This window comes from Pseudonaja textilis, chromosome Z (genome assembly GCF_049901715.1).
Source record: "Pseudonaja textilis isolate UNSWEBS1 chromosome Z, rPseTex1.2, whole genome shotgun sequence".
Classification (NCBI taxonomy): Eukaryota; Metazoa; Chordata; class Lepidosauria; order Squamata; family Elapidae; genus Pseudonaja; species Pseudonaja textilis.
In genome coordinates this window covers 125,881,338-125,903,112 of record NC_142008.1, presented here as the reverse complement: position 1 = coordinate 125,903,112, position 21,775 = coordinate 125,881,338, and the positions used below count along the sequence as shown (strand labels likewise).

The following is a 21,775-nucleotide window of genomic DNA, read 5'->3' as shown; positions in this document are numbered from 1 at the left end:
GTGTTAGTAGTGTGTTTAGTAGTGTATTTATAAATATGAGAAAGTCACTGAATGAATAAAAGGCGGGAGAAATAAAGAAATAAAAAAACAGTAACATGAAAGCTTTAAATATAATAGCAATAAATAATAAATATCACAAAATAATAAATTAATCCATAAGATAAATAGAATAAAGTCATTAACTAAATAAAAGATATAAAGCAAAACAATAACAGACAAAACAAGATTCAGAATCTTCCATCTGGATGCAGTTGGGACTCCGACTCCCAGAATCCCCCAGCCGGCCACAGGCGGGACTCTGACTCCCAGAATTCCCCAGCTGACTGGGGGCTTCTGGGAGTTGAAGTCTTCCCGGCTGCTGGGCTCCAAACCCCCATGCAAGAATTGACCTGACCCTCCCACCAGCCTCCGTCTGGGTGCCTATTAAACCGAAGCCAACCCGCATTAGGACCGCTCCTCCTCCTTCTCTCTCTTTCTCTCTCTCTCTCCCCCCCCCCACCATCCGCGCCCAGGGCTTGCTGGGAGATGTAGTCCTCGGGGGGTGGGGGGGGTGGAGGAGTTGGGAAGTGACCGCTGCAGCCATGGACTTCGCCGCCGCCACCACCGTCCGGCCGGCCAGACCCGAGGATTGCGCGGAAGTGGGGCGCATGATCCGGGTGGGCGCGGGGAGGGGGGAGCTCCAAAGGGAAGGGGCGAGCTATTGCAAGCGAGCGGGGAGGGGGCTTTTAAAGGGAGGGGGAGTTTTGCAAGAGGGAGGGGGGCTTTTAAAGGGGAGTTTGCAAGAGGGAGGGCTTTTAAGGAGTTTTGCAAGAGGGAGGGGGCTCTTAAAGGGAGTTTTGCAAGAGGAGGGGGCTTTTAAAGGAGTTTTGCAAGAGGGGAGGGGCTTTTAAAGGGGAGTTTGCAAAAGGGGAAGGGGCTTTAAAGGGGAGTTTTCCAAGACCTTGCCCCCCCACCCTAATGGGTCAGCCCAGTCTGCAGAGCCCCTGATGTGGGTCTTTTCTCTCTTATTTGTTGCCCCCCTCCCAGGAATTGGCAGCATTTGAAAAGCTCTCCCTGCAAGTGGCCATCACGGATGAAGGTGAGGCCAAGGGGTCCCCGCTCCCCCAGGTGCAAATGACAGGTGGTCCTTGACTTACGACGACTCATTTAGTGACCGTTGGTTCCACCAAACCACTCGGCAAGTTTGCAACCGGTTCTCCAACACCGCTGCGAACCGGCTGAAACAAGGAGACCATTTCCCCACACCCTTAACGCACCGCTGGATCGAGATTCGCACCGTTGGCGACCGACTCGTATTTATGACGTGTCATTCCCCCCCGCCCCAGGGGTGGGTGGGTGGGGGAACCCACGGATCAACCTTTTTGGCAACTTTCCAATGAGCGAATCCCGCTTCGCTGAACCACTGGGATAATTCGCTCTGGACGGTTCGCTTAACAACAGCGGCCAAGAAGATCGTACGAGGGAGTCAAATCTCACCGAACCTGTGTCCCACTGAGTCAGCATAAATTTGGGGGCGTAAGTCAAGGACTGCCTGTCCCAAGGAGATGATTTCCTGCTTGAACGGGGCGGGTTGGGCTAGAAGACCTCTAGGGACCCTTCTACCACTCTTGTTATACTGAAAGGGTCAATAAATAGAGCCTGGTTTTATTTTATTTTTCATTTTTTTTTCTTTCGGAAGATTTGCATCCCTGGAGGGGCCTGGGGGGGGCAGTTGTCCTTATGGGGGGGTTCCCCCCTTCCTCTTTTAAATGTAATTTCTCTCCCACTTGGCTTGCGCAGGGCTGCGGGAAGATGGCTTTGGCCAGGACCCCTTCTACAAGTGTGTGGTGGCTGAGCTGCCCCCTGAATGCCGGAGCAAAGAGGGTGAGGAGGGGTCCCGTTAATATCTGGGTGGCAGGGTAGGGTAGGTGAACCGGTGTTTATTAACCTGAATAACCTTAAGATGAGTGGACTTCAACTCCCACAAGTCTATGGTTCTTAAAGTGCTGGTTGGGGAATTCCCTGAGTTCCATCCGCCTTGAATTGGGGGATTCTGGGAGTTGAAGTTCCATCCGCCTTGAATTGGGGGATTCTGGGAGTTGAAGTTCCACCCGCCTTAAATTGGGGATTCTGGGAGTTGAAGTTCCATCCGCCTTGAATTGGGGATTCTGGGAGTTGAAGTTCCATCCGCCTTGAATTGGGGGATTCTGGGAGTTGAAGTTCCACCCGCCTTAAATTGAGGGATTCTGGGAGTTGAAGTTCCACCCGCCTTAAATTGGGGATTCTGGGAGTTGAAGTTCCATCCGCCTTGAATTGGGGATTCTGGGAGTTGAAGCTCCACCCGCCTTAAATTGGGGGATTCTGGGAGTTGAAGCTCCATCCGCCTTAAATTGGGGGGATTCTGGGAGTTGAAGCTCCATCCGCCTTAAATTGGGGGATTCTGGGAGTTGAAGTTCCGTCCGCCTTAAATTGGGGATTCTGGGAGTTGAAGCTCCATCCGCCTTAAATTGGGGATTCTGGGAGTTGAAGTTCGTCCGCCTTAAATTGGGGGATTCTGGGAGTTGAAGCTCCATCCGCCTTGAATTGGGGATTCTGGGAGTTGAAGCTCCATCCGCCTTGAATTGGGGATTCTGGGAGTTGAAGCTCCATCCGCCTTAAATTGGGGATTCTGGGAGTTGAGCTCCGTCCGCCTTGGTGGGGATTCTGGGAGTTGAAGTTCCGTCCCCCTTAAATTGGGGATTCTGGGAGTTGAAGCTCCATCCGCCTTAAATTGGGGGATTCTGGGAGTTGAAGTTCCGTCCGCCTTGAATTGGGGGATTCTGGGAGTTGAAGTTCCATCCGCCTTGAATTGGGGGATTCTGGGAGTTAAAGTCCGTCCACCTCAAATTGGGGGATTCTGGGAGTTGAACTTCCATCCGCCTTAAATTGGGGGATTCTGGGAGTTGAAGTTCCATCCGCCTTAAATTGGGGGATTCTGGGAGTTGAAGTTCATATATCTTAAAGTGCTCCATACACAAACAGAACCAGATGACCCAGTAAGACAGGTATATCTTTTAAGAAGCAATTCAGACAGCCATTATTCTGGACTGGTACCGGGTCTCCTGCTTGAGCTGGGGGGGTTGGACTGGATGACCTCTGAGGCCCCTTCCAACTCCTGTTAGTCTGTTCATGGACAGGCGCTGCTTGGAAGTAGGGCAGTTTGGAGCAAGGTCTTAGCGGGTGGAGCGGACCAAAAGAGGTGTGCTTGGATTTTGGGGTCCAGAAATGGCTGAAGGTGCCAGAATTTGGCCATTGGGAGTCGTGGGAACTTCCAAAATTCCCGCTTCCAAACAAATTCAATTTATTTCCTTTTTCTTTCTTTCTTTCTCTCTCTTCCCTCCAGGCCATACCGTCGTCGGTTACGGCCTCTATTATTTTACCTACAGCACCTGGAAAGGCAGGAACGTCTACACCGAAGACCTGTACGTCATGCCAGAATTTCGGGGTGCGTTGCTCGCTTGGGGTGATGAGGGGCGGGGCAGGAGCCGGGCCAAACGGGCGAGGAATTATCGTTTAAAAAATAATAATAATAATAATAAATGGGTGCATGCGCGCATCGACACAGGTGTGCAGGCATTGGAAAAGCTGCCCTACAGCTGACTACCAACCTGTGGCTAAGCGAGGCCGTCATTAAGCGAGTTTTGCCCCCATTTTTACGAGTATGTCGCTAAGCGTGACCCCAGGGACGCTGCAACGGTCGTAAGGCTGACCCCCCACTCCCAAAAATTGTCACGTTTCGAGGAGATCAAACGGCCGTGAAATGGGCGAGGGACCCAGTGTTGTTTACGCTGGAGGTTAAGCAAACGCTGTGGCCATTATGCGAGCCCTGCCATTGTTAAACGAGCCCGTTGTTTGCTAAGCTGCCATTTGGCTGAAAAACGCAAAATACAGTCCCTGAACTGCGGGATGTGGAAAGCGGCCATATAAGCCAGTGGTTGCCAGCTGGTGGGATGGGGACCACTGGTAGTCCACAAGGAAATTTGGGTGGTCCACAGAGAAATGCCTCCCCCCCAAAGCAATTAATCCAGGCTACGCGGGAACACAAGGGAGTGAGGGGGGGGAAAGGAGGGAGGGGGGGGAACTTGCCCCACTCGCCCCAGAAATGAGTCTTTGGGACCCTGCAAGGCCTCCTGCTCCAAGAGGCTGCGCCGGCACAACAAGTCTCACCAAGACTCATTTCTGGCGGAGTTTGGGGGAGAGAAAGAAAGAATTCTGCGGTTTCTGCTGTTTTCCTTGCAGGCAGCCAAAAGTCTCTCCTCTCTCTCTCTCTCTCTCTCCTGCTGAGAACGGAGCTGGAGATGGTATCCCGTGATCCCAAATCAAGAACGATCAGTCGGTCGGAAAACCGGGGGGGTGGATTTTCCTGCAGACTTTTTATGAGGGTGGGATTTTCCCAGGGTCTCCGCTCTACCAGATTTAAAGCGATGGGTTTGGTGGTCCCTAAGGTCCAAAAAGTTGGCAACCCTGATATAAATGATGGCGGAGGGACGGTGGGGGGAAATCGGCTGCTACCGGTTCGCAATGGTTGAGGTGAACCGGTTGCTAATTTTATAATCAGTGCGGTGAAACGGCAAATCCCACCCCCGGCTTGCCCCACCCACCCTGCCCCTCCCCTCGCTGGAGTCTCCACACGGCCCATTTTGGATTCCAGGTAAGTGTGGAGACTCGGGTGGTTGAGATGTGCGTTTGTGTTTGTGTTTTTATTCCTCCGTACAGGGAAAGGAGTCGGGCAGAAGCTGTTGAGGGAGATTGCGAAGGTAACACAACTGTGGCTCCCCGCTTGCCAAAAACGGAAGACTGTCCCAAGTGGGGGAGGGGACATTTCTCTGGGAAATGGAGGGCGGGGGGTGTCTTGCAAGCTTCCATCGCTTGGCTCCACAAAACTGGAGTTGTTAAAGGTGGGAGTCCCCTTTAAGACCTGCGGACTTCAACTCCCAGGATCCTTCAGCCTGCCATCTGGGTTGGGGAATTCTGGGAGTCGAAGTCCACAAGTCTTCAAAGTAGCAATTGGGCTCCTGGGTCAAAACTTGCGTGTGCGCTTGCCGGACACGCTCGCAGGCCGGGCGTTAGTCGTAGGCTGGCACCCAGAAGGCAATGCACACGCCGCCGCACCCTCCATGCCCCCTTCCCTGCACTGCGCCTCCTGCTAATTTTCAGCACGTTTGAGGCCTTTTTTTTTTGGCCTCCATGGAGGCTTGGGTAAGGAGGATGGATGGGGGGGGTGGCGTTTTTTGGTGGTTTGGGGGGGGGGGGGGGGTTTTTTTTTTTTTTTTGTGGGGGTTGTGTTGGGTGTGTGGGGGGGGGGTTTGGGGGGGGGGGGGGGGGTTTGGGGGGTGTTTTGTTTTGTTTGTTTTTTCGTGTTTTTTTTTTTTTTTTTTTTTTTTTGTTTTTTTTTTTTTTTTTTTTTTTTTTTTTTTTTTTTTTTTTTTTTTTTTTTTTTTTTTTTTTTTTTTTTTTTTTTTTTTTGGTGGGTAGACAGACAGACAGACTGACTAACTGACTGACTAACAGATAGATACTGTACATAGATAGATGAGATAGATGATAGATTGATGTAGATGAGAGAGAAAGAGAGAGATAATAGACAGACAGTATGGATGGATGGGTGATAAAAGGAGTGGATGGATGGAAGGATAGATAGATAGATAGATAGATAGATAGATAGATAGATAGATAGATAGATAGATGCATAGATGCATAGATAGATAGATGATAGATAGAAAGAAAGATAGATGATAGATAGATAGATAGATAGATAGATAGATAGATAGATAGATGATAGATAGATAGATAGATAGATAGATAGATGATAGATAGAAAGAAGATAGATAGATGATGATAGATAGATAGATAGATAGATAGATAGATAGATAGATAGATAGATAGATAGATAGATAGATAGATGCATAGATGGATAGATAGATAGATAGATAGATAGATAGATAGATAGATAGATAGATAGATAGATAGATAGATAGATGATAGATAGAAAGATAGATAGATGATAGATAGATAGATAGATAGATAGATAGATGCATAGATGGATAGATGGATAGATAGATAGATGATAGATAGATAGATAGATGAATAGATGCATAGATAGATAGATAGATAGATAGATAGATAGATAGATAGATAGATGATAGATAGAAAGATAGATAGATGATAGATAGATAGATAGATAGACAGATAGATGCATAGATGGATAGATAGATAGATAGATAGATAGATAGACAGACAGACTGACTGACTGACTGACTGACTGACAGATACTGTACATGATTAATAGATGATAGATGAAATAGATGATAGATTGATGTAGATAGAGAGATAGACAGGATAGATGGATGGATGATAAAATGGATGGATGAAAGGAGAAACAGACAGACAGACAGACTGACTGGCTGACAGATAGATACTGTACATGATTAATAGATAGATGATAGATGAAATAGTTAGATGATAGATTGATATAGATCAGTGGTTCCCAATGGGATGCCTTGGGGGGCGCTAAGAGGCAGCAGGGGGCATTCGAGGTGCCAGCCCTGCAGGCCTCACCCATTGACTGTTGCACTGCTCTGGAGCCAGCGCCTCGAACGGCCCCCTGCCTCCTCTTAGCATCCCCAAGGGGGCCGGCAGAAGGCCGCTAAGAGGCGGCAGAGGGGAGTTTGAGGCGCTGGCTGTTGCACTGCTCCAGAGCCGGCGCCTCGAATGCGGCAGCGGTGGCACATTACATGCCGCCATGGCCGCATTCGACATACCACCACCCCGCCACCTCTTAGCATCCCCAAGGGGGCCGGCAGAGAGGCGCTAAGAGGCGGCAGGGCGGCCTTTGAGGCGCCGGCCTTGCAGGCCCATTGACTGTTGTACCGCACCAGAGCCGGCACCTTGAATGTGGCAGCATGTTGGGAAAAGCTACCACCACCGCTTTCCCAAAGTGAGAGAGAGAGAGAGAGAGAGAAGAAGAGAAGAGAAAAGGGGGAAAAAGAAAAAGGGACAAAGAAAGGGAGGATGGAGGGTAGAGGGAGAGAGAGAGAGACTCCTGATGCATCAGGTTGAAGTGAGGCCTAGTTTAGATTGAGGCCCCTTTCCACATTAAAACCTCTTTGGCTTCTATTAATTAAAGGTTTTGTGGACGAAACACGGTCAAGACTACCAGGAAGGTCTCACATTAATGGATCCATTAAACAGGATCCATTGAGCCAGATCTCCACCCTAAAATATTACTTTTCCCCAAAGTATTACAGTGCCAATTCTGAAGAAGGCAACACCAAAATGTACTGGTAAATTACAAGGAGAACACACACACACACACACACTTCCAACCCTGCTGGAGGAGCAGGTGATTGGACAAGAATAGATATCTCGTTATCTTTCTCCTCCCTTCTTCCCTCCCTCTTTTATTTCTTTTTCTTTCTGTCCTTTCCTTCCATCCTCCCTCTTTCTTTATCCCTTTTTATTTCTTTCCCTTTTTCTCTTTCTCTTCTTCCTTTTCTCTTTCCTCTCTCTTTCCCTCTCTCAGGCTCACCCCATTGACTTCGTGCACCGCTCCGCTCGGACTTGCTTGGGCAGGTCCCTCCGGTGCAGTGGGCTCAACGGGGGGTGGGACCTGGGGGGCCGGCACCTTGAACGCGGCAGTGTCGGCGCGTTTGAAAAGTCGAGCAAAGCCAGAGGTCGGTAATTTTTGCTGCAAAGAATCACAAAAGCCTTCTGGGTTGTGCACAAGAACGGACACCCACGTCAATGGCAATTCGGCAACATAAAATAAATAAATACAAATAAAAAATCAACAAGAATCGGCAAAGCATCTCTTGACTAGATTTTATCCACGACTAGAATCTAATCAGAGATGCTTTGCCGATTCTAGTCCAATGACCTGCTCCAGCAGGGTTGGAAGGGTGTGTGTGTGTGTGTGTGTGTGTGTGTGTGTGTGGCTGTCAAAACTCCAAAAACAGGTCAAGTAGTTCTGGGGAAGGACAGTCATAAATTAGAACACTTGCTAAACAACAGGCCATTAAGCGAGGGCCACTTGTATTTGGTTTGCCAGTCACCAAACCACGCCCACCCAGTCATGTGACCAGCAAACCACACCTACCTGGTAACGTGACCAGCAAGCCATGCCCGCCCAGTCAGATAGATAGATAGATAGATAAACAGACATGATAGATAGATAAACAGACATGATAGATAGATAGATAGATAGATAGATAGATAGATAGATAGATAGATAGACATACTAGATAGATAGATAGATAGATAGATAGATAGATAGATAGATAGATAGATAAACAGACATGATAGATAGATAAACAGACATGATAGATAGATAGATAGATAGATAGATAGATAGATAAGATACTGTACACTATTAAGATATAGATGAAAGATAGATGATAGGTTGATGATAGATAGATGATAGATGATAGGTTGATATAGATAGATGAGATAGAGAGAAAGAGAAAATAGACAATAGACACAGGATGGATGGATGGGTGGATGGATGGATGATAAAATGAATGGGTGGGTGGATGGATAGGTAGATAGCTGGATAGATTAGATAGACAGATGGCCCTTCTTGTGAACCGATGGAAAGAGCCCGCCGTGCCCCGCTCGCCCAGCATCCAGAGGGAAAAAAAGGCCAATTCCACTGTCGTGGGTTTTGTCTGACGGTCGGTTTTATTCGCTCCCGGGAGGTTGAATTGGATGACCTCAGGGGCTCACTGCTGCTTTTCGCACACCCACTTCAGTTGGGCCAGGCAGAAATTGCTGCTCCAAAATCCATCTCGATACACCTGGGTGCAAAACGAGCTATCGTGGATCGGTTGGCGGGGCCGCCAGTCGCTGGAAAGGGGCAAAAGTAGGAGAAGGGGGGGTCAGCCCAGGGGCGGTAGGGGGGATGGATGGGGGGATGGATAGAGAGAGAGAGAGCTACTCTACATGATGAATAGAGAAAGAGATGAGAGATAGACGGATTGATATCGATAGATGAGAGAGGGAGAAAGAGAGATAATAGATAGGATGGATGGATGGGTGATAAAATGAATGGATGGGTGGATGGATAGGTAGGTAGGTAGATAGATAGATAGATAGATAGATAGATAGATAGATAGATAGATAGATAGATAGATAGATAGATAGATAAGATACTGTACATGATTAAGAAAGAGATGAGAGATTTATATAGATAGATGTGTGTGTGTGAGAGAGATAATAGACAGGATGGATGGATGGATGATACAATGAATGGATGGATAGGTAGGTAGTTGGATAGATTAGATAGGTAGGTAGGTAGGTAGGTAGATAGATAGATAGATAGATAGATAGATAGATAAGATACTGTACATGAATAAGAGATAGATTAAAGATAGATGATAGATTGATATAGATAGATGAGATAGAGAGATAGAGAAAGAGATTATAGACACAGGATGGATGGATGAATGAAAGGATGGATGGATAGATAGATACTGTACATGATTAATAGAGAGATGAGAGATAGATGATAGATTGATATAGATAGAGGTGTGTGTGAGAGAGAGATAATAGACAGGATGGATCTATGGATGATAAAATGAATAGACGGGTGGATGGATGGATGGATGATACAATGAATGGATAGATAGGTAGGTAGATAGATAGATGGATGGATGGATGTATAAATACATAGATAGATGATAGATAGCTAGATAGCTAGATAGCTAGATGCTGTACATCATTAACATAGATGAGAGATAGATGATAGATTGATATAGATAGATGAGATAGAGAAAGAGATAATAGTCAAAGAATGGATGGGTGGATGAAAGGATGGATAGATAGATACCGTACATGATTAATAGTGTTAGGTAGGTAGGTAGATGGATGGATGATAGACAGGATGGATGGATGGATAATAAAAGGAATTGATAAATAGGCATAGATAATAGAGACAGGTACTGTAAATGATTGATAGAGATAGATGATAGATCAGATAGATAATAGATAGCTACTGTACATGATTAATAGAGATAGACGGTAGATGAAAGATAGATGATAGATTGGGTAGATGAAATAGAGAGAGGGAGAGATAATCGAGGCAGGATGAATGGATGGATGGATGAAAGGATAGATAGAGATAGATACTGTTCATGACTGATAGAGATAGTTGGTACTGTGGATAAGATAGATGGATGATAAATTGATATAGATACTCTAGGCAAGTAGGTAGATGATAGACACAGGATGGATGGATGGACGGGTGATAAATGAATTGATAAATAGGCATAGATAATAAATAGAGAGATGATAGAGGTACTGTAAATGAAAGATAGATGACACATGAGAAAAATGGATGGTATTGATATAGATACAGTGGATAGATAAGATAGAGAATAGGCAGGATGGATGGATGGATGATAAAATGGATGGATGAAAGGATGGACAGACAGACAGACAGACAGAGACAGGCAGACAGGCAGGCAGGATGATAGGATGGATGGAGGGATAAAATGATTGATAAATAGGCATAGATGATAAATAGGGATAGACAGATACTGTAAATGATTAATAGAGATGGATAGACAGACAGACAGATATGTATTGATGAATGAAGGGTTGCCATCCAGAGTCACCAAGAATCAGTTAGAGGGCCATATATATGTTTCCTTAATAAATAAATAAGACACCGTGTGCTGCAACCCCCCCACTCCCCCAAAGGGTGGAACGAAGCCATTGGTGCGAAGGCCCTGCCCAGGGAGGGGCGGTCCCAGGTGGGACCCCCCGGCCAGCTAAGCAGGCCCTTTGGTGAACCCATGGAAGCTGCCCGCCGTGCCCCGTAGGCCCAGCATCCAGAGGGGGGAGAAAAAAAAGGCCAATTTTGACCTTTATGGGGTGTTTTGTTTTGTCTGACGGTCGGTTTTATTCGCTCCCCGGGGGGTATAGCTGGATGACCTCGGGGGGCCCTCACTGCTTCTTTTCACACACCCACTTCAGATGGGCCAAGCAGAAGGGTGCTGCTCCACAAACCGTCTCTCTACATCCCGCCAGTCATTGGAAAGGGTGTGGGGGTGAGCCCAGGGGTGGGAGGGAGACAAATCCACACACCCCTTCGGTGGCTGGGGAAGGGGCACCCTGAGATCATTTAGTTCAACCCCCGGCCCGCAGCAATTCCCCCCCCCCCCTCCGATTTAGAGCAATGGGAACTGTCAAAAGTGAGGCGGCGTTGCCTATCCTGGGGAATTGTCCTTGCTCCAATGGAATGTTGGCTGAGGAATTCTGGGAGTTGAAGTCCGGATATCTTAAAGGGAATTCTGGGAGTTGAAGTCCGGATATCTTAAAGGGAATTCTGGGAGTTGAAGTCCGGATATCTTAAAGGGAATTCTGGGAGTTGAAATCCGGATATCTTAAAGGGAATTCTGGGAGTTGAAGTCCGGATATCTTAAAGGGAATTCTGGGAGTTGAAATCCGGATATCTTAAAGGGAATTCTGGGAGTTGAAATCCGGATATCTTAAAGGGAATTCTGGGAGTTGAAGTCCGGATATCTTAAAGGGAATTCTGGGAGTTGAAGTCCGGATATCTTAAAGGGAATTCTGGGAGTTGAAATCCGGATATCTTAAAGGGAATTCTGGGAGTTGAAGTCTGAATATCTTAAAGGGAATTCTGGGAGTTGAAGTCCAGATATCTTAAAGGGAATTCTGGGAGTTGAAGTCCAAATCCCCTAAAGGAAATTCTGGGAGTTGAAGTCCGGATATCTTAAAGGGAATTCTGGGAGTTGAAGTCCAGATATTTTAAAGGGAATTCTGGGAGTTGAAGTACGGATATCTTAAAGGGAATTCTGGGAGTTGAAATCTGGATATCTTAAAGGGAATTCTGGGAGTTGAAATCCGGATATCTTAAAGGGAATTCTAGGAGTTGAAGTCCAGATATCTTAAAGGGAATTCTGGGAGTTGAAGTCCAGATATCTTAAAGGGAATTTTGGGAGTTGAAGTCCAAATACCCTAAAGGGAATTTTTGGAGTTGAAATCCAAATATCTTAAAGGGACTTTTGGGAGTTGAAGTCCGGATATCTTAAAGGGAATTCTGGGAGTTGAAGTCTGAATATCTTAAAGGGAATTCTGGGAGTTGAAGTCCGGATATCTTAAAGGGAATTTTGAGAGTTGAAGTCCAAATATCTTAAAGGGAATTCTGGGAGTTGAAATCCGGATATCTTAAAGGGAATTTTGGGAATTGAAACCCAGGAATATGAAATCAGGGAATTCTGGGATCTGAAGTCCTGGCAATTTAAAGGGAATTTTGGGAATTGATGCCCAGGAATATTAAATCAGGGAATTCTGGGATCTGAAGTCGAGGCAACGAATCCCACCAACCCTCTGTTTCCAGGGGGTCAATGAGGGGAGGAGGACGAGTGTGCAAGTAGATGAGTGTGCAAACCCCAAGCCAACAGGCAGCCTGGAGGGGGACTTGCACACCCTGCGAAGGGTACCTGGAAACACCTGGAGGGCACCTGGTGGCCCAATCCCAGGAGGGGGCACCGGCGGGGGAGAGAGAGAGAGAGAGAGAGAGAGAGAGAGAGAGAGGCCAATGGGGGTGGGGGGAGACTCACATCCTGCGCACCGTGTAGGGGGTCCCGTCCACCCACTTCCACACCTGCCCGTTGTACTTCAGGCCAATCCAAGCGTCATGGGGTTTCGTGAGCCGTAACACAAATTGCTATGCCGAGAGAGAGGAGGTGGGGAGAACAGGTATGAGCAGGACACCCAGGGTAGAGAGATTAACAGAGTGGGAGGGGACCTTGGAGGCCATCTAGTCCAACCCCCCATCCTCAAATACTGCAAGGCTGCTCTCCTGTCTCCCCTGGTCTTTTTGTTCCTTCAAATCAGATCAAAGTCAGATGGACAGGAAGGGACCTTGTAGGTCATCTAGTCCAACCCCACCACCTCCCGCTCTCAAATACTGGAAGGCTGCTCTCCTGTCTCCCTGGTCTTTTTGTTCCTTAAAATCAGATGAAAGTCAGGTGAACAAAGTTGGAAGGGACCTTGTAGGTCATCTAGTCCAACCCCCCCGCCCTCAGATATTGGAAGGCTGCTCTCCTGTCTCCCCTGGTCCTTCTCTTCCCTAGACTAGCCAGGCCCAGTTCCTTTAACCGTTCGTCGTATGTTTGAGTCTCCAGTCCCCTCATCCTCCTGGTTGCTCTTCTCTGCACTCTTTCTAGAGTCTCAACATCCTGTTTATAATGTGGTGACCAAAACTGGATGCAGCTACTCCAGGTGTGCCCTTACTAAGGCTTTACAGAGTGGGATTAGCACCCTCCCTTGATCTGGATTGACTCCCTCTATCTCGGCCTTCCGCCTTTGCCTGTCCCCGCCATCTCCCTCTCCGACGAATGGGGACATCGAGGCACTGACCGCTTCCAAGTAGCTGGTGATGGTCACCAGGTGGGCATTCTTCTCTTCGCAGTCCTCTTTGGCTTCGGTCCAGCGCCTCTCCTGGGACGAGAGCCAGTAGCAGCCCTGCGCGAAGGCGTGCCAGCCCTTGGGGCAGCAACCGCCCCCCGGCCCTTGGGGAAGAGATGGGGAGGGGTCAAGAGGGCAACTCCGTGGCGGATGGGACCAGAACCCCCCCCCATTTCCCGGGGCGGGGCAGACAGACGTTCCTCCGCGATATCAGCAGTCCTTGGCTTACAGAGTTCGCTTAGTGGCCGCTCGAAGCAACGACGGCCAATGTTGCGCTTCGCGATGGGAATTTTGAGCTCGGTTGTGGTCGTCAGTTGGAAGGGACCTTGTGGGTCATCTAGTCAACCCCCCCCCCACCCTTAAATATTGGAAGACTGCTCTCCTGTCTCCCCTGGTCCTTTTGTTCAGTAAAACCAGATTAAAGTCAGATTAGCAGAGTTGGAAGGGACCTTGTAGGTCATCTAGTCCAACCCCCATCCTCCCAAGTGGGAGACCCTACGCCATTTTTGACAGAAGGCGGTCCAGTCTCTTCTTGAAATCTTCCAGGGATGAAACTGCCACAACTCCATTACCAAAAAGAGTCTTCCTTAACAGATTAACAGAGTCAGAAGTTGGAAGGGACCTTGTAGTTGGAAGGGACCTTGTAGGTCATCTAGACCAACCCCCACTCCCCCTGCCCAACCCCGCACCATTTCTGACAAGTGGGCAATCCTGTCTCTGCCTTGAAAGCCTCCAAGGGATGAAGCTTCTACAACCTCCATCACCCATGAGAGTCATCCTTAACAGAGTCGGTCGGAAGCGACCCTGGAGGTCATCTAGCCCAACCCCCACTCCTCCCAAGCAGGAGACCCTTCACCAGAGGGCAGCCCAGTCTCTTGTTGCCTGTGCAATGAAGAGGACACTGGGCTGGGAAGGTCCCACCCCCCCCACGGCTGGCACACACACACACACACACAGACACACACACCCCAAAAACCAAGCTCACCTGTCCGCTTGTGTTTTATGTCTTCCAAATCACAGTTCAGTTTCTGGAAACTCCCTTGAAGTTCCTTGATCTGGTCCAGGATATGGGACTTCACTGGAAGTGGAGAAAAGAAGAAGGCCTCCTTGTTGGGTTTGACTCCTGTCTCCTGAACAGGTGGACTTTTCAACCCCCTCCCTAACACTCCCAAATATACCGTCCGTGACTTCTTCAGTGAGGTGTTTTACGGCCCGGTCAACCATATCCATTGTTTTCAAATGCTTGGCGTCTGGGAAAGAAGTCGACAAATCAGAGCGATATTTCTCAACCTGATCGGCAGGCCATTTTAAGCCGCATGAACTTCCAGCGCCCCAAATAACCTATTCGGAATGGTTGGCTGAGGAATTCTAGGAGTTGAAGTCCACCCACCTCGGGTTAGATCTGGGCTCTCCAAGCCTGGCCCCTTTAAGAATCGTGGACTTCAATTCCCAGAAATCGCCGTTCAGCCATTCCAGTTGTTTTTTTTTCTCTCCTACTCACTAGAGTAGAGAGATTTCAGAAGAAGGGACGACAAGAGAGTAAGCAGGCAGATTGCAGAGAAAGGAGTGACAAGAGAGTAAGCAGGCAGAATGCAGAGGAAGGGATGACAAGAGAGTAAGCAGGCAGAAGGCAGAGGAAGGGATGACAAGAGAGTAAGCAGGCAAAATGCAGATGAAGGGATGACAAGAGAGGAAGCAGGCAGATGGCAGAGGAAGGGACGACAAGAGAGTAAGCAGGCAGAATGCAGAGAAAGGGGCGACAAGAGAGAAAGCAGGCAGATTGCAGAGAAAGGGATGACAAGAGAGAAAGGCAGGTTGCAGAGGAAGGGACGACAAGAGTAAGCAGAAGGCAGATTGCAGAGAAAGGGATGACAAGAGAGAAAGGCAGGTTGCAGAGGAAGGGACGACAAGAGGGTAAGCGGGCCGATTGCAGAGGAAGGGACGACAAGAGAGGAAGCAGGCAGATTGCAGAGGAAGGGATGATAAGAGAGCAAGCAAGCAGAAGGCAGAGGAAGGGATGAGAAGAGAGTAAAGCGGGCGGATCGCAGAGGAAGGAATGACAAGAGAGTAAGCAGGCAGATTACAGAGAAAAGGATGACAAGAGAGTAAGCAGGCAGAATACAGAGAAAAGGATGATAAGAGAGTCAGCAGGCATAGAGTTTAAGTCTTAGTGAAGCTGGCTGGGGAATTCTGGGAGTTGAAGTCCAGAAGTCTTAAAGCGGCCAAGGTTGGAGACCCTTCGGTTAGAGCGTTAAACTTCTATGGAAGACTAGAACCCAGGAAAGCGATTCTCGAAAGTGCCCCCCCCCCCAACCTCGGGCCGTGCCACTCCACAGCAAGTGCTCTCCTTCTGCAACCCCACACAATTGCTGCAAAGAACACCAAGAGATTTTGCTGGCCATTTTCATCCCCTAATCTGGGGTTTGGGAAACTCACCCTTTTCTTGCAAGGCCACTAATTCCATGGCCAGGCTGTGATTGCTGGTTTTCACATCTTCTTGCATCGTCCACAAAGTTGCGGAGTATTTGCGCCCTGGGAGAAGGAGCAGATGTCTGGCTGACTTCTTTGAACCCATGTCCGTACCTCTGTGTAGCTGCATCTTGAGGGTCACTTTACAGGTTTCTGCACCTCACCCAGTTCTGGCCTTCTTTTCTGGCACGCTTTTAAGTAATGTGTTACGTAGTGTGTTTTGCAGCCATTGACTGGAAGAATTCTAAGAAGAGACTGGACCGTTTCTTGTCCAAAACGGTATAAGGTCTCCTGCTTGAGCCAGTGGTTGGACTAGAAGACCTCCCAAGGCCCTTTCCAACTCTGTTCTGATTGATTGACCTGCTGCAGTTGAGCAGTTAAGCAGATGGTGAGTGTACTTTTTGTTTGATCTCTGGTGCTACCGTGTTTCAGTAGAAAATAAGTCAGAGCCTTATTTTCTTTAGACCCCTGAAAAAGGCAGGGTCGTCTTTTTGAGGGGTGTCTTAATTCACCTCCCCCCATGCACCTCGCCTAGCCACTGGGCTGCTTCTATCATATCTGAAGGGAACACCCCATGGGCACCCTTGCCTCTCCACCGAAACGCTTCTTTAGTGGCTGAAAGGAGGAAAACGTGGGAATCTCGGTTGTCCCTGACCTTATTCCCAAAGAAACTCACTTCATGCCATATCCCAAAATCCCTTCAGCATGTACGCTAGCTAAACTCTTTATGCAGCACATATACAGGCTCCATGGTGCTCCCGAGTGGAGCACCTCGGAGTTCAATTCACCTCTCAATTTTGTCAAGAGTTCCATAGGAGGCTGAGCACCACGCAAGGACTTATCTCCTTCCATCACCCACCGACGAATGGAGGCTGCGAATGAGTGAATTGTGTCCTAGAACAATAACCTCCGATGTTAGGTTAACTACCAGCAACGCAATCACCCACTCGCATTTCCTACTCACCCATGAAGCCCAAGACGACAAGGGAGAGGGTAACCAGAGCCAGAAGTCCCATCAGGATGAAGATGACCCGCCGGCCGGAGCAAACGCGTTGTCGCCAGGAATCCTGGTGGGCAAACCCCTCCATGGCTGGAGGGGAACACAGAACCAAAGATCTCTGTTGAATCTTGGCCAACGACTTCCAACCGGGGGTGGGATTCAAAAATTTTAACAACCTGTTCTGTGGGCTTGGCCTAATTTGTGGGTGTGGCTTGGTGGTCTCGTGACTGGATGGGCGTGGCTTGTATGTAAATATTGTAAATGTTTAATTTTTTATTTAAAAAAGAGCAACTTTTACCCAAAAGCAGGCAAAGCAGGCAGGCAGGCAGGTTGAGTTGCTCTCAGAATCACAGAATCACCGAGAGATCTATCTTTCTGCAATCTGCTAGCTGAGTCTGTCACATAAAATTTGTTTGCAAGCAGACTCATAACATTTGATAGCAGGCAAACTCACAAATTAAACCACAATACACCATGTATGTAAATATTGATATATATATATATATTTATTTTAAAAAAAGAGCAACTTTTACCCAAAATCAGGCAAAGCAGGCAGGCAGGTTGAGTTGCTCACAGAATCACAGCTTCACTCAGAGATCTATCTTTCCGCAATCAGTTACCTAAGTCTGTCATATAAAATTTGCTTGCAAGCAAACTCACAAATTAAATCACAACACACCATGTATGTAAATATTGGATTTTTTTATTTAAAAAAGAGCAACTTTTACCCAAAAGCAGGCAAACAGGCAAGCAGGTTGAGTTGCTCAAAGAATCACAGATTTGCTTGGAAATCTACCTTTCTGCAATCGGCTACCAGAGTCTGCACTGAAAAATAGGAGGTTCAGTCCTAAGGAAGGTTCAGCTCTGCTTTTAGGTTAGCTAGAAAGCAAGAAATCCAACCGTTTCCCGCTTCCTAGCTAATCAAAATCTCCTGGCACAGAACAGCTGTTGGTCGGGGGAAGGGAAAAATAGCAATTTAGCAGGTAAGTTTGATGGCGGGCATGCCAGGTAAGGAATGAGGGGAGGGGAGTGGCCAGCCAGTGGTGCAATCTTCCAGTTCTCCGAACTGGGCAGAACCATAACAACCGGTTCTATAGAACTGCTCCGACCAGGTAGAATCCCACCCCTACTTCTAATCATGTAATACTCCAGTCTTGTGTGTGTGAGAGAGAACTGCGTTAAGAACACCCGTTGGAGGAGAAAACCCAATGCTCAACATACCTGTGACGACCCAAAGGGGTGTGGCACAAAGACATCCAGTTAAATAAGCAAGAAACATCCCTTTAATTATCCCCAACTTTGCCCCCCAATGTCCAGGTTAAAAAAAAAATCTTTCCAAGAACAGTCCTTTAAGTGGAGGAAATTCCATCTGAAAATGAAGTTACGTACAAATGGTAACACAAAATCCACGCAGCAGGAATTAACTGGACAGGGCAGGAGAAAGGAACTGCAGCCTTGAAAGGCCAGCAAAACACATACCATCGGGAAGAGGCCAGGAACCCAGAGAAGCCTCGACAATACCAAATAATTCATGATTTGCCCTCTTTTATACGGTGTTCCCTGCTGCAGCTAATGAAGGGAATCAGGGCCCTTTCCTCCCCCACAAGCCAGCCAACCCCCGTTGCTCCCTTCTCCATTCCTCCCTGTGTGCCCTAGGACAATAGTTGCCAACCAGTGGGCCGTGAGAAAGTTGGTGGTCCGCAGAGAAACGTCACACCCCCCCACAAAGCAATTAACCCACGCTGCACGGGAACACAAGGCTGCGACACATGCCCTTCAGGACACAAGGTTTGCGTCGCTTGCATTGTGCACAACACAAGGTAGTGAGGGAAGGGGGGAAAGGGTGGAAGGGGGGGGACTTGCCCCATTCCCCCCAAGCGCCTGGCCTGGCCACCGGCCTGCTTCTTTCCGCTTCTTTCTTCTTCTGCTTTTGGCTGCACGCAAGGAAAGCAGCCAAAGTCTTTCTTTCTCTCCCCCAAGAAACGAGTCTTTGGGACTCTGCAAGGCCTCCTGCTCCAAGAGGCTGCGCCGGCACCACAAGTCTCATTTCTGGTGGAGTTTGGGGGAGAGAAAGAAAGACTTCTGCGACTTCTGCTGTTTTCCTTGCATGCAGCCAAAAGTCTCTCCTCTCTCTCTCTCTCTCTCTCCCGCTGAGAACGGAGCTGGAGACGGTATCCTTGCAATCCCAAATAAAGAACAATCGATCGGTAGGAAAACAGGGTGGGTTTTTTTCCTGCAGACTGTTTTGGGGGATTTTCCCAGGGTCTCCGGTCGGCGGGATTTAGAATGATGAGTTTGGTGGTCCTTGAGGTCCAAAAGGTTGGCGACCCCTGGACTAGATGACCTCCAAAGTCCCTTCCATCCCTAGGTTTCTATGTTCTGGGGCAGGGGGTTGGACTAGAAGACCACTAAGGTTCCCTTCCAACTCTGGTCTTCGGTTATTATTCTGTAAAACTAAGGAAGGAGTCAGGACACAATTGGAGTAGAGGTAGAATCGTCTCTCTGGCCATTTTGGGGAGGGGGTTTGGGGGTGGGGGAGCGCATGCAAAATAAATGAAAAATGTGGCTTAATTTTCTTTCTTTCCTTCCTTCTTCCCTCCCTCCGTCTCTCCCTTTCTTCCTCCCTCCCTCCCTCTCTTTCCTTCTTTTCCTTTCTTCCTTCCTTCTTCCCTCCCCGCTCTCTCCCCTTCTTTCTTTCTTCCTCCCTCCCTCTCTCTTTTTTCCTTCCTTTCCTTCCTTCCTCCTTCCCTCCTTCCCTCCCTCTCTTTCTTCCTTTCCTTCCTTCCTTCCTTCTTTCTTCCTTCCTCCCCTCCCTCCCTCCCTTTCTTTCTACCTCCCTCCCTTTCTTTCCTTCCCTCCTTCCTTTCCTTCCTTCCTTCCTTCTTCCTTCCTTACTTCCCTCCCCCCTCTCTTTCTTTCTTTCCCTCCTTCCTTCCTCTTTCTTTCTTTCCTTCCTCCTTCCCTCCCTCCCTCCCTCTCCCTTTCTTTCTTTCTTTCTTTCTTTCTTTCTTTCTTTCTTTCTTTCTTTCTTTCTTTCTTTCTTTCTTTCCTTCCTTCCTTCCTTCCTTCCTTCCTTCCTTCCTTCCTTCCTTCCTTTCTTTCTTTCTTTCTTTCTTTCTTTCTTTCTTTCTTTCTTTCTTTCTTACCTTCTTCTTTAGGATTCCCAGAAACGGAGCTGTGGGTTTAGCCGTCTCTTCTGCAGCCGCTGTCACTGGATGCCCCATGCCAGCGATCTTTGGACTGTCAATAGTAGCCTGCCTTGGCAGGAAACGTGCCCCCTAGGGCTGGGGGTGGGGGAGGCTTCTGATGGGGTGGGGGACTTTCAGCCAGGAGGTTGCTGTGCAATTCATTTCCTCCCTTCTTTATTTACATCCTGTCTTTATAACTCTTTTATGAATAGCTCGAGGGGGCAAATATAACTAATACTCCTTTTTTGCTCATAATACAATAACTCTGTGGACTGAGGGAGAAGGACTGGCTCCGTGCCTAAGGCGGGACTAGAACTCTCATTCTCCTGGTGATTGGCCCAAAGTCTCCCAGCTGGCTTTCGTGCCTAAGGTGGGACTAGAACTCCCATTCTCCTGGTGATTGGACCAGAGTCACCCAGCTGGCTTTCCTGCCTAAGGCGGGACTAGAACTCCCGTTCTCCTGGTGATTGGCCCAAAGTCACCCAGCCGGCTTTCGTGCCTAAGGTGGAACTAGAACTCCCATTCTCCTGGTGATTGGCCCAAAGTCTCCCAGCTGGCTTTCGTGCCTAAGGTGGGACTAGAACTCCCATTCTCCTGGTGATTGGACCAGAGTCACCCAGCTGGCTTTCGTGCCTAAGGCGGGACTAGAACTCCTGCTCTCCTGGTGATTGGCCCAAAGTCACCCAGCTGGCTTTCGTGCCTAAGGTGGGACTAGAACTCCCATTCTCCTGGTGATTGGCCCAAAGTCACCCAGCTGGCTTTTTGTGCCTAAGGGAGGACTAGAACTCCCAGTCTCCTGGCAATTGGCCCAAAGTCACCCAGCTGGCTTTCGTGCCTAAGGTGGGACTAGAACTTCCATTCTCCTGGTGATTGGCCCAAAGTCACCCGGTCTGAAATGTGGGTTCCTTGGTGCTCTCAGATCAGGCTCTTTCTTTAGTGATGTCTTGTGACTCAACAAGCTAACCTCATCAGTATGAAGTGAGTGGGTTATATGGAGGAAGAAGAGGAAGAGGGGAACTGTGGGGTCCTTGGTGCTCTCTGAGCTGGGTGGTTTCCTTGCAGACGTTTCATGACCCAACTAGGGAACATCATCAGGGCTAGAAGGGAATGAGATGTGAGGAGAGGAGGAGGAGGAGGACTGTGGGGTCCTTGGTGCTCTCTGAGCTGGGTGGTTTCCTTGCAGACGTTTCATGACCCAACTAGGGAACATCATTGTGGCTATTCCACCATTAAGCAGACATTGTCAAACACGGATACAGGGATGTTTGCACGTATCCAATGACCTTGTTTTAGCCAACTGAATAATGTTTCAATATCACGAAACACTGACTGTTGTTGCTTTTCTTCCCAGGACACCATAGCCAATATGATAAGCATATTTGCAAGCTTGCAAACTATCACATACTTTGTTCTTTGTTCTTTGTTTATGATCTTCTTCCATATAAGGTAAAACTCTGCTACCCCGTGTGCTCCCCCACCCGCTTGAAAGAGGTTAATAAATGAGGTTTGTACAGAGCACCCGAAGCTTTTTCAGCTCCTTCTCCAGGTCCCCCTCCTTCTCCTCCTCCCCCTCCTCCTGCTGCGGCTGCTGCTGCCTGGGTCAATCCATCTGCCCCGGGTGTGAAGTGCTCCCTCCTATGAAAACAATCGGATGTCTGGTGTCTGTTAT

General features: G+C 48.2%; 2 protein-coding genes across 2 annotated transcripts; one reads left to right on the top strand and one right to left on the bottom strand.

The window, feature by feature from the left end:
• The first annotated feature begins 522 nt into the window (after positions 1–522).
• On the top strand, positions 523–5,168 carry LOC113451816 (uncharacterized). Its single transcript, XM_087917302.1, has 5 exons — positions 523–656; positions 1,027–1,078; positions 1,780–1,863; positions 3,362–3,463; positions 4,735–5,168. Exons 1-5 carry the CDS (start codon positions 582–584, stop codon positions 5,166–5,168), a joined length of 747 nt encoding a protein of 248 aa, XP_087773428.1. The 5' UTR covers positions 523–581.
• A 3,503-nt stretch (positions 5,169–8,671) lies between these two features.
• On the bottom strand, positions 8,672–20,140 carry LOC113451812 (asialoglycoprotein receptor 1-like). The gene is made up of 8 exons (XM_087916440.1): positions 20,065–20,140; positions 16,883–17,008; positions 15,886–15,981; positions 14,628–14,699; positions 14,435–14,527; positions 13,402–13,553; positions 12,600–12,706; positions 8,672–8,859 (listed from the first exon to the last, which is right to left on the bottom strand). Exons 2-8 carry the CDS (start codon positions 17,004–17,006, stop codon positions 8,736–8,738), a joined length of 768 nt encoding a protein of 255 aa, XP_087772566.1. The 5' UTR covers positions 17,007–17,008; positions 20,065–20,140; the 3' UTR covers positions 8,672–8,735.
• Between the last annotated feature and the right edge of the window lie 1,635 nt (positions 20,141–21,775).

Excerpts from the sequence above, each read along its gene's own strand:
- LOC113451816 (XM_087917302.1), top strand. The coding sequence starts at position 582 with ATGGACTTCGCCGCCGCCACCACCGTCCGGCCGGCCAGACCCGAGGAT. Across the intron at positions 657-1,026 it reads AAGTGGGGCGCATGATCCGG|GAATTGGCAGCATTTGAAAA; the intron begins GTGGGCGCGGGG and ends CCCCCCTCCCAG. Across the intron at positions 1,864-3,361 it reads TGAATGCCGGAGCAAAGAGG|GCCATACCGTCGTCGGTTAC; the intron begins GTGAGGAGGGGT and ends TCTTCCCTCCAG.
- LOC113451812 (XM_087916440.1), bottom strand. The coding sequence starts at position 17,006 with ATGGAGGGGTTTGCCCACCAGGATTCCTGGCGACAACGCGTTTGCTCC. Across the intron at positions 12,707-13,401 it reads TCACCAGCTACTTGGAAGCG|CAATTTGTGTTACGGCTCAC; the intron begins GTCAGTGCCTCG and ends CTCTCGGCATAG. Across the intron at positions 8,860-12,599 it reads CCCTACACGGTGCGCAGGAT|CGACTGGCGGCCCCGCCAAC; the intron begins GTGAGTCTCCCC and ends GCCCCTTTCCAG.